At 39.6% G+C, this 14,809-nt stretch overlaps 1 protein-coding gene and 1 pseudogene across 1 annotated transcript in view; one reads left to right on the top strand and one right to left on the bottom strand.

Moving 5' to 3' along the window:
* srcin1a (SRC kinase signaling inhibitor 1a) overlaps window positions 1-1,816 on the top strand; it is a 39,782-nt gene extending 37,966 nt beyond the window's left edge. Inside the window, exon 20 of the mRNA XM_053338899.1 lies at window positions 1,292-1,816. Coding sequence (XP_053194874.1) covers window positions 1,292-1,816 — 525 coding nt within the window. The remainder of the gene's footprint in view (window positions 1-1,291) is intronic.
* A 5,287-nt stretch (window positions 1,817-7,103) lies between these two features.
* LOC128379274 (formin-like protein 1) lies at window positions 7,104-11,384 on the bottom strand (annotated as a pseudogene).
* Between the last annotated feature and the right edge of the window lie 3,425 nt (window positions 11,385-14,809).

Below are 14,809 nucleotides of genomic sequence, written 5' to 3'. Positions count from 1 at the left end.
GTGTCGGCTAGGCTTGAGAGGAGTTCCTCGAGCAGAAGGAACAGCCCCGCTCTCTCGGGATGGTTGGCAGCACAGGCTCTGGAGCTGCAACAGAGCAGGTGAAAGCCTCCCAGCAGCGCAGTCTAGACTAGCACACCTGCTCTCCTTTCATATAGAACTAATCCTCATGATGTCTAAACAAATGCATTTTAAAACTTTTTAGCGCCACAGTAAAACTTTTCTCATGTAGCTTTTCATTAAAAGATTAAATGAAACTTCACGAGTATAAAATCTAATCTAAAAAATCTAACCTAAATCTAATATAATCTAATCTTTCATCACTTTGTTGTCTCCTACACATCAGACATACAGTAACTGTTTTACTTAGATCTGTTCACCCATGCTCCACCTTAGAAACGGAGACAAGTCCATGTTTTGAATGTATTCCCACAAGTTTCATACTGCTGGAACAGTGCCATCTAGTGACTCATTCCAGCATTACATAAAGGGACTAAAGGTGTGATGCTGTCATTCAGTCTGATTATTTTGCATTTTTAATGAGTAACAATCATTAAAACAAGTGTCAAAATAAAGCTGTAATTTGCATTTTCACTTAGTGTTTCGCCCTATGACAAAAGGTGTGTTTCAGTGGTGTTGGTCATCATGTGTAGATGGCTGCCTGTCTCATGGCTCGCATCACACATGCTGATATCAACTTGAATAATTGTCTCCTGTGTTTGTCTCTTGTTCTATTTTTACCCTTCCCCCACCCCCACTCCCCTTACCTTTCCACTATATGTTTCGTCTGACACTTGTTCCTGCGGCGCAACCTCACCCACCCCATCACCCCGTCGTGTGAACCTGCACCTCCTGGCCTGCCCTACTCTCCCTGACTCTCCTTGTGCCTCTGTGACCCTGCAGCAGTGAGCGTCCATCTCCAGCCTCTCCGGCTTCCTTCTCCTCCTGTTCAGCATCACTTGACTAGAGAGCTACACACATCTGTCTGCCCCCTTATTTAATCAGTCCCTACTTTGTGTCCCTGTGAGGATCAGGCTGAGACCTTTCCATCTCTGGTGTTTACTGCAAAATCTACTCTGAACACCAATCTGTGTGTATTTGTGGATGTGTGTGCGTGTGTGCACGGGCATGTTTGACTGTAACGGTAAGGGAATGTGCTGCAGGGGACAGCGCCCAGCCACAACCAATTTATAAGTCTTTAATTTTTCATTATTTCCCCTTTGATCCCTGAAAACCTCATCTATTTGCATTCCTCCCAACCCTCCTGTCTTCTGTGTCCCTGCTCTTCCTGAAGACCTCGGCGACCAACAGCTTCAGTGGCAGTATTGAGCCATACCTCTCTGGTCTCAAAACAGGCATTTTCTCAGGCCGAGTGCCCTCTCCTGCAGCAGCGTTTGCCCCTGGTCTGAGGAAGTACCCCCAGGATGGGGCAATACCCTCCCTGACTGCCTCCCCCAGCCAAGCAAAGGCCCTGTTGGCAAGCCTGTCTGCCTCTGGCTTGAGTGCAGAGGCCCTGCTCCTCTCTTCTACCCTCCGTCATCACCGGCTTTTACGCGAGCAGCGAGCTTCCTCCTTGCCCTTGCCCAGCAGCGAGTCCTCCTCTCCTACTCCCACTGCAACCTCTTCCTCTTCCTCCTCACCCACCACCCCTACTCCTTCCCTGTCTCCCTCTTCTCCAACTCCTTTGAGTCCCCTAACCCTCTCCTCTGTGGTTAATAAGCCCAATGGTCGTAGCCTTGATAACTCCAGCCTCAACAGCTGCAAGGAGGGTGGCAGAGAGCCTGTGAATAAAGACGTCACCCATGGCAACTCCAAGTGATGAAGAGGAGGACGAGAACATGGGAGAGTTCAAGCACCATCATGCAATGAAAAAAACATTAAGAGATAACCGCTTCATTTTGGAAAAAATCCAGCCTTTTTTTAGATTCATATTTTCTTTTGCAACTTTTTGGCTTTTTTCTCTTTCTTCCTCTATTTTTGGCTTCAGTCCAGTATGCAAAGTCTTCATGTTTCCATGGCAAGAACAACTGTACTGTAAATGGAGTCACAATCTTCTTCTTGGACAAGTTTCCTAGTCTGATCTGGTTCCACAGTTCCTCTGCAGATCTCCCACACATTCATACTGCCAGTTTCCCAGATAGAGAACAGGCCTCCCCTCCCACAAGCTTCATGCTATATAAGCTGATGTGGCCTGGATGGATTTACTGACGATACCAGTCCCATATTTCCCCCTACTCAATGGGTTGTTAGTGGAGTAGATAATAATACCTAGACTGTGACTTTTTATCATAGAAGATAGAGCTGCAATAATCACCAAGTGAGTCCTGTAGTTGTGTGTGTTCAGGATAATGTTGCTCTCACTTACATGCGTCACCTGGCAGAATGTGAATCTGCTCAGAAAAAAACATGCAGAAGATCAAGGTGATGATTGTGGTTTCAAGCTGTTTTGTGTTAAAAGGAGATTTGTGGCTTTTCTTTTCTTATTCTTTTTTTTTTTGCATCACCTGTGTTTTAAACTCTGAACTGGTGCTATATTTTCCCCTCCGTTTGTACACACTGTGTAAAGAGTTTACATGATTGTCCTCATTCCCCAATATTTGACCTTCCCTTTGTTTTACTCTACATTAAACTGCCTGACAGTCTGCATTGATTTCATATCACAATACTTTCATATTTAGATGCGTCCCTACGAAAAGAAATCAATGCATCTAAAATAAGTAACAATTAAGAGGACATTTTTCAAGTTCAGAATTTAATTTTGAGCTTGAAAATTAGTATAAATTCTCAAAAGCACATTTTAGGCAGCGATCATACAACAGTATATTTCTATTTAAAATATAACCATGAGGTACAATTACCCAAACAGAAGGGAAAATGCATATGATGAATTGTGTACAAATGTTATGTATATGTGTATTAACTAGTTAATTATGACAATCAGGATGTTTCCACAGTAGCATCTTACAGGTTGCTCCGGCATTGTGGCACCTGACATCACAAACCTTCCCAAAGACTCAAGCACACACACCGTGATGAATAATACACACACACTGTCATACATGCACTTGTAAAGCCAAGCTGTTTGCAGAAGCACATACACTACCAGTTTTTTGTTTCAACAATCTTGTGTGATGATTCATTTTTTAGTCACATCTGTTGCACCGCTGATAATGAGCACTACTGGTAAAATATGCCATATCAACAGGAACATGATATTACCCTTTAAGGAATCTTATCTGCAGACTGATAGATTTTCCTTTGGGAGACTTATTTCTTTTGAACTTCAAAGTTAATCTGCTGGGAAGCAGCTTCCAAAGTTTCAGCAATTTGCTGGCCTTATTATAAAACATAATACCTTCTTTGAAAAAGAAAAAAGAAATGCATCTTCTCACTGCAGCAAGTTGATCACACTTCACCATCTATGACAGTGTCTCAACTCTGAGTGGTGTTTGAAAGAGAAAGAATGTTAACCAGCACATATTTAGAGACTTCAGCGACAACTTGACCTCTGAATGGCCTGAGAGGAGACTTTAGAATTTATAAAGCAAGCACAGTTTCCTCGCAAACACATGACCCTTTCTTCTAGATTTGACTTTTTGTATCTGAAACTATGACAAGCACAATGCTACAAATGTTTCCTGCAGGCAAAAGCCCCCTTATCACTGCATTTTAAAATACTGGACATTAGATTAACAATGTTAATGTTGCCTCATTTGGTTTTATTACCTGCATGTTGAAATAAGAAACATTTATGAATGTTAGCTTTTGGTGTGCCTCAATGACACTAGTTGAAATTATCTTTTAAAGCACATCAAAGGCCTGTCCGTGATTCCTTAAATGCAAACCCTGCACAAGGAGCCATTTTGAAGCTCCCTGTCTAGTGTTGTTGCCTCAAGGCTTCCCACTGTGGAGGTGACGAGGGCAAACGGACAGTCATAGACAAAGTGATTCTCTTTTTCAGTTCAACAGAATGACTGTGTGAAATCGATTCTTTGTGGCATTGAGATTAAAACATGTGAAAAGGAGGCTTGTGTCAAAGAGAAGGCAGCTTGAGGGGAGGGGATTAGTTTGGGGACATGTGAAGGCTACTTTAATAAGGTCAGCTTTGACTTGCCTTGTCTCTGTCGAGAGTGCTCGTGATATAAAAGACTCAGAAAGATTAGAGGATGGGTTTGACAGAGAGAAAGAGCCATTAAGCGGCTATTCTTTCCCTGTCCCTTTCACTTTGCTTTGTCTTTGGTGTGGTGCATCGGTGAATTAAAAGATGATTTGATGTTATCCCAGGACAAACTTTAATGGGCCTCTATTATAAACAATGTGTGCAATATGTAATTAGCACTCTGGCAATTTTACCAAGGCAGTGCTCTTTGCCTTTGAGATACTCCTGCCTGTTTCGTCTGCAAGGACCTGTAACCATGTTTTTTCCCAGTGCCTCTAAGACTTTGCTCTTTCCAGAAATCCCTGCTTGATCTTGTATTACAGTATTAGATCAGCAACAATGACAGAATAACACTTTTACCCAAAGAGGAGGCTGCGATATTTGGTTTGTTTACATTTTTCGCAGAATAAAAGCAAACCGCACTTGAAATGCAGAGTGTGTCAGGTTGCAGCAGTCGCATTTGACTAAACACTCCCCCAGCTCTAACATTGTGCAAAACTGCAAGCTCACAGCACAGCAAATTAAGCCCCACCCTGGGTGCTCTGTAGTTCTGCCAGGCAGGTTCAAGCCCAGGGTTTCATATTGAGTGAAGTCAAATGAAAGAAATTCACTTACTCATGCTGTTCCACACTCAAATCCATAACTCTCTGAGTTAAATTTTGCTGCATTTGCGTCTGGTGAGCGTTGGGGAGGAAGTATTCATGCTTGGCTGCTTTCCCCAAGTTAGGTCTGAGATGAAACCCCCCAGAATTGCGTGACAGTGCTCTCTGGAATGATTTTTGAGACAAGTGTTAGTGGGCTGTGATTTCAACATGGCTGGAGGCTTAGAGGGCATGTCAAAGGCACTCACAGTGGATGCCCCTGGCAATCAGAAAAACTCATGCAAACTTGAAATCAAACATAGAAGAAATATACATATATAAATATATCTAAGTGAGATGTTTGTGTATGATATTATAATTGTGAAGAAAAGTGTGATATATATAGGCCTAGATTAAATTATATACTGTAAAATGTCATCATCTCTTCAGTTTTATATATTAGTGACCATTTTGTACAGATTTTTCTTTTTTAATTCATTGAGAGAGATATTACATTTCACACTGAGATTATTTATTCATATGCAGAACATTTTTATATTTGTTTAAAAAAAAATATCTGTATAGATAACAGTTAGCCTCTGTAATATACACTGAAGTTCATTTTTAAATTCTAGGATTTTCTTTATGAACACTTGGTCCGATTTTATGTAATTTTCATTTATGAAAAGTTTGTCCCTGAAAATGCTTGTCCAGCTCATCTTCACCTTTGCCTCCTTGTATGAAGGGTCACTTCAAGGTGTAAGACGCTGGACCAGTGCCTGTGCTTAGGGGCTTATTTTGCTACTATCTTTTTGGTTTTGTGTTTGGGTTGGGGGGTTTGGGGTGTTTTCTGTACCTGTGGTCTGTTTTTGTTTTTGTTTCAACCCATCCTGTATTTGTGATTCAACTGGTATTAGTGATGTTGGAGATCAGAAACACAGATATTGTGGTAACTACTGTGAAAGGTCAGTTTATGGGCCCAAAGGCTTCATGTAGAGCCTTGCTGCTTTGACGAAATGAAGTTACATGGCTTTAATATTCCTCTGTGTCATGTTTGCATGTGAACAGGAATGGTAGCAATGTGAATGTGCAAAAGCATTCAGAAGCTCTTAATTATAACAACAGGTGGAAATACATCTTGTTGCTTATTCTGCTCCAGCTCTTGCACCGAGTGGCTTTAAGTAGCAGTTAAGCTAAACCAGGAAAGTTAAGTAAAACCACCTAGATGGATCAATAAGGGAATTGTGTGGAGTTGTGTGAATTTAAAGTTTTAACTCTTACTTTACCATTGTATCTTTTTTTATAATGAACCTACATTCTATAGTATGTACTGTATATGAGATTTTTACATGAATGTGTGGGTGTTCAAAAATCCTGGCATCAAACGTAGAAAAACAAAATTGACCTGTAAATAGGCCGAGTCATTCCTAGCAAGTTCAACAAATTGTTATGTCCAAAAGAAAATGTTTTATTAATATGATTAACTATGATGATGGGTTACAAAGGTATATACAAAACAATGCATGTATAGTCTCAAGCAATCGCACGGTGCAGTCGAAAAAATGTTGTCTACATGTTTTCTCAAAAAAATGAGAAAGAGAGAAATAGGAAGCAGTTCCATGTTAGAGGTTTACAAACATGAAGAATGAGACATTATTTTGGTATCTGTGACACAGGCATGTTCAGTCTTTCTTACTGTGATGTTATGTGACGATGAAGATGATGATGATAGTGGCTGAGAGTGTTAAAAGTACAGAAGGATTCAGAATGCTTGAACGCACCCCAACCAGAATAGTCACCAGTGATGGTGTACTCTTTCCACAGAGTGATTCTCCCATTTGTAGAGTAGTGTGATATAAGAACAAAAATAATAAAGAAAATAGATCTATAATACAATGATATATAAATTTTAAAGCCTACTGATACTGGAGATACTAATTTATCAGTGTGGATGCCATGATATTCTGTGAGAAATGTGTGTGTTTTTCCTGTGAGAAGACAGTTGGCAGTTGAACCTGCCTTCTTTTGTACATAATTTGCTGTGATTGTGTGTCCAATAAAGTGCAGCTCTCTTGTACAGTCTTGGCGTCTGAACTTGCTTTCTGACCAGACTTTCTGTCTGTTGCACTGTCAGGAAATAATTACATTTCTTTAGCATCAGAAAATGTGGATACAACCTCAGATCAAAGTTCTTATTTTGTAGAGAATATAAAATTATAGGAACAATAGGCTTATTTTAAAATGCTCACAATTTTTAAAATTTCTTAACAGGTAATAACAGTATAAAATTAAAATATACAAAATTCATGAGGTGCCAACTAGAAAAAATGTTCTGCAATATTTGGAATCAAATTAATTGCCTGCATTAAAAATGAAAAATAATTCCAACTTCATATTTACAAAGAAAATTCACACTAAAATGTTGGCAACACAACATGGCATGAGGCTTATTATATATTTTGATATACTTTACTATTATTACTATTATTATATTTTTATACTTTATATACAGAACATTTTGAAGCATGCTCTTTTGTCTGTATGCTTGAGTGTGGTTCCAGTTGCATTTGCAAGGAGTCCAAAAGTGGCTCAAGTCTCCTGGCGCTGAGCTGGCTGTTGAACATCTGTTCGTCTGTATGGTGAGTCTCTTAAATCTTAGCCAGAGGAAGGACGAGTATAATGAGATGAAGGTAGAATTTCAACAGCATGTACGTCAAACATGCAGAATGCTTGAAGTATCCCAATGTGACACCTCTAACATGCATCATGTGACTGTATCTCTGATGATGTCCTCCAAAGCACCGTCCTTTTCCTCGCGTACCTGCGGTTTCACCTGCCTTTGCTTCAGATCCATCTGAGGCATCTTGGGCATCATTTCATAAAATTAATGTACGATATAATATGAGATAATTTATCATGACTGTAGTATTTCTGAGATAACTATGTTTAAATAACACAAGATACAATGAAACAGATTACCAGTCAATACAAAGGTCTGATATATATTTTCTTATCACTGGACCTTAAATTTCTTACCTTTTGTGCCTTTGGCCTTGTTGGGTGATGGAGTCTTTTACCTCACTGACCTCACTCTCCATTTCCTTTTCTGGTGAATCTCTTCCTCTGCTTTCTGTGTTAAATCAACAACAAAAAGATTAACTTGCAATGTAACATATCCTAATTGATAAATATCAGAAACCTACCACACATCCTCACCTTATAGGCCTTTATGAAGCGTCCAAAAATCGGGAAAAACTCTGAGGGTTGTGTGGTTTTTGAGTTCTCTCCAAAATACTCCACCACAGAGCAGTAAGCCTCCTGGAACGAGTCAGGAAGAGCGAGAGTATAACATAAAGTGTACATGAAAAAGCATGTGATAAGGTGGTTTTCTCTGTTGTAAGTTTTATATGAATTATAATAATAATAATAATAATAATAATAACAATGCATTTTATTTAAAAGGCACCTTTCAAAGCACTCAAGGACACCTTACAAGGCACATATAACACAACAACGGTACATCAAACAATATAAATCAGGTAACATTTAGTGCAAAGATAAAGAATAAATATGAATGTGACTACAAAGTGCATTAGTACAATAAATAAACAAGAATGTGATTGCATAGTCAGTCTGAGACAGAGTATGCCACACTGAATAGGTGCGTTTTCAGGCAGGATTTAAATGTCTGGTGGGAGAGAGTTCCAAAGGCAGGGGGAAGATCGGTTGAAGGCTCTTGACCCCATGGTAGTTAAGTTGACAGATGGGGCAGAGAGCTGGTTGGCTGAGGAGGATCAGAGAGTTCGGGAAGGTGTGTAGATGTGAATAAGTTCAGAGAGATATGATGGTGCCAGGTTGTTATAGACTAACCTGGGCTTTCTTGCCGCGTTTTATCAAGGAATCCAGCTTCTTACTGTAGGTTTTGATGAATTTCTTCAACACTGGGCTGTCATCCTGCACCTCTTTGGTCATCTCCATTTGCTGCTCTAGTGAGTAGATATCTTGAAGAATATTGAAAACTGACACTGACAAAGAAACAAAAATTAGTTTAGTGCCATTCCCGATTTATATAATAAGTTTCAAAACTGCCCTGTCTGTGTGAATGTACCAAGTGCTGCCTCGTCCACACAGTGTAGCTCAGTGTGGAAGTTGGCCAAGTCGCCATATTTTTCCAGGATGATATTGGTGATGAAGTGAAGCAGCGTCTGAGAGCGGTCAGTGGACTTGGTCTCCAAGAGCTGAAAAGCAAAGACAGTGTCAGAGTAGATTCATTTAATCAAGTTTTCTTACTGTGAATAAGTAAATGTGAAAACAAAAGCTACTTACAAGGTCTAGACTCTGTAGACGAAAACCGTAAGCTGAGCCCCTCTTACTGCTGTTCATGTAGTTGCCATGGGCGAGAACAATCTAACACATGAGATGACTTATAGAAAAACATGCATTTGGAAGATACAACATGTTGTATTCTCTTCTACTTACTTCTAAGATCTTTTTCAATTTAGTTGAAGACTTGATGGACATGGATGCAGAAATGATCGAGTCCAATTGCTGTGGATAAAATTTTAAAATTTTGATATATCTGTCGAGGAAAGCTTGAATCTAATTCTCTTCCAGTCCAAGGTATAATACACTTTCTACACTCACCAGTTGTAGTCGTTTGACAGTGTCCGGGAAGTTGCCCATGAAAGTGAGAGTGTTAATTTGCTGGCTCAGATGAGGAATCTTCCCAAAGCGTAAGATAAATTGGTCTTCGTCAGCCAGATCTTCAAGTGGGCAGCCATCATTCTCGTAGTTAACCAGCAGCTTCATCTCAGAGTCTGATGGTATGAAGGGCTTGAGCAATTCAAGGAAGACTGTAGACAAAGACTTCTGGTCATACCTGCACAAAATAGTAGTAGCACCAGTTAGTGTATGAGAGAAAGGGTGCTGGAAGAGCAGGAGGGTCTGTTTATAATGAAGATAATTCAAAAAGTTCCCACTCAAGCACATACATCTCTATGGCAGTGCAGATTTTAGATGGGTCCATTCCCCTCTTGTGTAGAATAATCGCCAGATTCTTTGCCTTGTTGGTGTTAATCAGGGATGTCTTCTGGGTAGCCTTCTTCTTCAAAGCGAACTGGTCTCCAGGATTACCCTGAGCCTTAGTCTTAAACTGTTCCTCAAATATATCCATGTTCAACTCCTGAAATAGACAGAACAAGAGGCAGAGATAGGAAGCACAGAGGTGATTAAAAACACCCTGCAGATTATCTTGTACAGTGCATGTGGAAAATGGAGGATGTCTCTTCTTACCTCTAAAATCTGCTCATCGTCCAGCTCATTAAAGACAGTGCCTGTCACCTGGTTCGGTTTTAAAACTTGCCAGTTAAAAAATGGCATCCTGAACTTGGTCTGAATAGGCTTCTTGCCCTTAAACCCTGAGGAACCATGCCATGATACAGAGGAAGAGAATCAGTCAGAGTGAGGAAAAGAAGAGGAATGGTCAAACAGGTAAGATTTTTACTGTTGAATTTCTTCCATTTTATGACAGTTTTCAGTATTTCTCAAATCCTACTGTCAAGCGTTAACTTCTGGGACAACATACTTACCAGATTGAGTGTTTGGTTCTCCAGGAGGGGGTGGGGGTACACCACTAAGTAGGGGAGAAGGGGGAGGTGGAGGAGGAGGAGGAGGTGGAGGAGTAGGTGGAGGAGTAGGAGAGGCACCTGGACCACCAGAAGGGAGAGGGGAAGGGGGAGGGGAAGAGGCAGGGACGCTAGATGCTGGGGAGGGAGTATCAATGACAGAGTCCGGGGCAGCTGATGCTGGTGCCTGGACGTATTCAACCACTGTGAAAGGCATAACTTGGATGTCTAGAGCTCCTGAGGCGTTGCGTCCCAGTTGGATCAGCCCTTTATCCTGCAGCTCCTGGATCTTCTGCTCCAGCTCTGAACTTGTCTGTGGGGTGGAGGTGCTCAGCTGCTCCCTATCCTTCTCCTTCTCCCTCTCCCTGTCCAGCTCCAGCTCCAGCTCCCTTTCTTTTTGCTGCAAGGCTCCAACCTGGGAACAGGACTCTTGTAGACTTTCCTTTAAGTTACAAACACAAATGCAGACACACAAATAATCACCACAACGAGCATTTATAGAATATTTCTTCAGGGTTTACATATGTAGCCTAGGTACTTTAAATGTGTGCTTAAAATGCAAGGTTATTAAGATTTATTTGGTAAGTGCAATGAGGATTATTAAAATAAGTGCCACTCATGACTCGTTATTCTATGTGATCACTGTGAGGATACTTGGCTAATTAATCTTGAAAAACATCATACATATAGGCTACGTGAAGCAGCACTTACTTTGAGCTCATCGATCTCCTTGGTGGCATGCATGAGCTGAGTCTTGAGTTCCGCACTGTCAATCTCACTTTTTTGTAGCCGAACAATCAGCTGCAAGACAGGATGCAGACAACGTTGCTTTAAAGCCACATTACACAGTACTTTACACCAATAAATCACTTTTTAGTCACTGTGATCAGTCTATTTTTTTATTTTGCAGCTGACCTGTGAATTATGATGTTGCAGTTCTTCCACCTTATCCAGCAACGTCTTTATGTCCCCACCATCCTTCAGCAGTGATCTGCGATCCGGCCTTATTTTGCGTGTGCCCATGTTTTCGTGGGGTAACTAACTGGTGGCTGGTCAGAACGAATAACCCAATATTGACTTCATTCCCACATTAACACGATCTAATGCTTTAAAAAAAAAAACTGTAACTATTCATAACAAACAAGCTTTAACTGCGCAATAAACTTGATTTAACTGATAACCAGCCTTCATTTCTTCATAAACACATAAAAGAAAAAAAATCTTAAAGGCTTACAGATCCTTATAACAGCGTGGACAGCATATCCATGTTCGCAATGAGAGACACAGCGATAGTTTGCTCACTGAGACTTTTGTCACACTTTCGATGAGTTATCTATAAATGTTGACGTAGGCTATTAGTTTGGTGATTAGTCAGGTCCATATCCCTCGATAAGCGTCACAGCAGCCTTTTCAGGTGAGTCTCACACATTTCACACCTGACAAAATTATCCTTTACCTTCTTAAAGTTTTCCCACGCTGGACTTTTGTGTGACTTCGTCTGCATCATGTTCCCTCCATTCAGTCAGTTAGTGGCTACCGAGTCAAAGTAACCGGGGCAGGAATAAAAATTCACTCTGTGTCAGGCTCAATGTAAACACATGGTGGAGGTGGTTAACAAAAGCTTAGGCATCCTCCTGGTGGGTTAACGTTGCTCTCCAGTAGCCTGTAATGAACCCTTCATACTAGACTACATAGTTCAACTCTTGTTTAAGTTTTTTAGTGGAGAAAAAAAAGACCATAGGCCATGATAGCACAAAGGTCGAAGTTGATCCCTGCAGATGATTATTTGATTATTCCGTTTTATTGGCCCATCCCTATTTTGGATCTGTGCCTGCAGTTTATGTTTGCTTCAGGCTCTAACACACAAAACTATACAGTAGTGATGACTTATGAAATTTAAGTTATTGTTTATAATTTAAGTATGATAACGTATCCATTGGATGTTTAAAGTAATACCAAATGTACATAATAATTAAGAGTTAATTGTCTTCTCAAATTAATTCATTCATTCATTTATCATTCAATCTGTATTTATACTTGAGAGATCATTGAGGGGCAACCCTCATTGACAATGATATCAAGTCAATTATAAAAACGGAGGGCCTGAGGTATAGGAAAAAAACAGTAAATATGGAGAGAAAAACATACTGATTAGGGAAGATAATTTGATAGATTGAGATTAAAATGTAAAATAAAATACAGTCATGTAAAAAACAAAAAACCTAAGATATTCCTAATAGATAATATTTAAGATTTAAAGTAAAATACAATCATGTAAAACAATTGCAAGTAGAGGTTTAAATATCCAGGTTCTAAAATGAAAATGATGAAACAATATTGTTGATATAATGACAAGAACTGGACCTAAAATTCAACCCTGAGGGATAAAAACTCAATGATAGTAACAGATTGTTGTCTCTCTGATATAAGTCGTTTCTGAATCATTTAAATGCATAAAGTCCAAGGTTATGTAGCCTCTACAACAGCAGGAAATGGCCTTCAGTATCAATGATTTGGATAAATGAAGTCCCGCACAGTGCTTTTTAAAATGTTTTATCTAAAGCTGATCTGTCATTTAGGACCAGAGTAACAGCAGTTCCAGTACTTTGCCCTGTCCTAAAACCAGAATGAAGCAGGCTTAAGATGGAAGCTCTGGACAGAAAGATCTTCAATTTATCATTAACTAGACATTCATGGACCTTTACCAGGTAATGCTGTTTGGATATATGCCTATAGCTAAGAATGATGAGCATATTTCCCAAATTCTGGGAACTGTACCAATAGATAAAGAAAGATTCAAAATAAGTTATCTGAGACAAAGTTGCTACCGATTTTAATAAAGAATATACAATAAAATAAATAGCTATATAAAAATCAGTAATGTTCAGTCAACTGTTGACTAATTAAATAAAGAATAAAATAAAATAAATAACTACTAAATACTACATTATCAGTCAGTTGTTATTTAATAAAGACTATATCAAGTAAAATAAATAAATAAATAAACATCAGTTCTGTCAGTCAACTTTTGACAAATTCAATAAAGAATGAGATAAGAATAAATAAATAAATAAATAAACATCAGTTCTGTCAGTCAATCATCAGTCCATTACTGACTATTTTAATAATGCTAGTCAATTAGGGGGCAGGTAGTAAAACAGGAAGCATAGCTTCTCAGCATTTACACATGCCGGGAGCTCTTCTTGTAATCATAAATGTTCACCATTGTACTCAAAACCCTCTCACTGGAGACAGAGGAGGATGGAGGAGTTAGGAACCACCTGGCCAATGGACAGAGTTTCAGAAAGCAGCTGCTGGTCTGTTTTCACCACTGCGGAGGGTCACTTGATGATAAAAAATATAAATAAGATAACTTTTTTTATCTGGATATAAAATGTTGATGTTTATAGACAAAAAGCTACAGGTGTTTTAACAAACCTGTTTTTCGATCCAAGACTGGCTCTCTCAAATACTGTTCCAGCTCCTCAAGGAGACCTTCATTGTCAGAAACAAATCAGATATGGGTCACATTTGAGCAAACAAATCGGATTCAGGTCACTTTTAACTGCAGTGTGAACATAGCCTAACAGACTCTGAGACTGGTTTGGTGCTGTGGCTGCTGAATACTTTTTCTGCCTCTTCTTGGAACCAGTGTGACAGAGGGCGCTGCGCTGCCTGTACCGTCAATCCAATATGCAGGCCAAAGATACTTCTCTTCTTTCCTCCATGGCTCAAAATCTTCTATTCAGCCTGTTCAACATGGTCTGTCTGAGAGTTTGGATTCCTCTAGTGTTTGGACCCTGTGACTCCAAATAACGCTGCAGTGCTTAAATTGTGGGTATGATACATGAGAGAGAAGCATCGGATTTACTCATTTCCAACGTGATTTCTTCTATTGGAGACAAAGTGTCAATGACTTTGCCCGGACTCTGACATCGCCTTGACATTTAATACAACTTGCACTCTTTTCCACTCTTTGTCAATAAAATGGGTAGTTAAGCTCATCAGTGCTTCAGACCAACAGTCTGTTGTGAATTCAATGTCTCCAGCATTATCCACAGATAAGTCCTTTAATTTTTTCTACCATCTTGCCATGCACTTCAGGTAGCTTCTCTGACCAAATATCTCAAATTTGGACTCATCAGACCAAAGGACAGATTTCCACTGGTCTAATGTCCATTCCTTGTGTTTCTTGGCCCAAGCAATTCTCTTCTTCTTCTTGTCCTTCCTCAGAAGTGGCTTCTTTTCAGCAATTCGACTGAAGGCCTGATTCACGCAGTCTCCTCTGAACAGTTGATGTTGAGATATGTCTGCTTTTCAGCCATCTGTAGGTGATAGAAGAAAGAACATTTAATTTAAGATGGGCATATTTAAGATAGGCATTTTTAAAATGTAAAGATAACTATAGCCTATATTTACATTTACAATATTGATCTGATAAGTAACTA

The sequence above is a fragment of the Scomber japonicus genome, chromosome 18 (assembly GCF_027409825.1).
Source record: "Scomber japonicus isolate fScoJap1 chromosome 18, fScoJap1.pri, whole genome shotgun sequence".
In the NCBI taxonomy this organism is placed as follows: Eukaryota; Metazoa; Chordata; class Actinopteri; order Scombriformes; family Scombridae; genus Scomber; species Scomber japonicus.
Note: the sequence above shows the minus strand (reverse complement) of the source record. Positions and strands in the feature narration are given on the sequence as shown.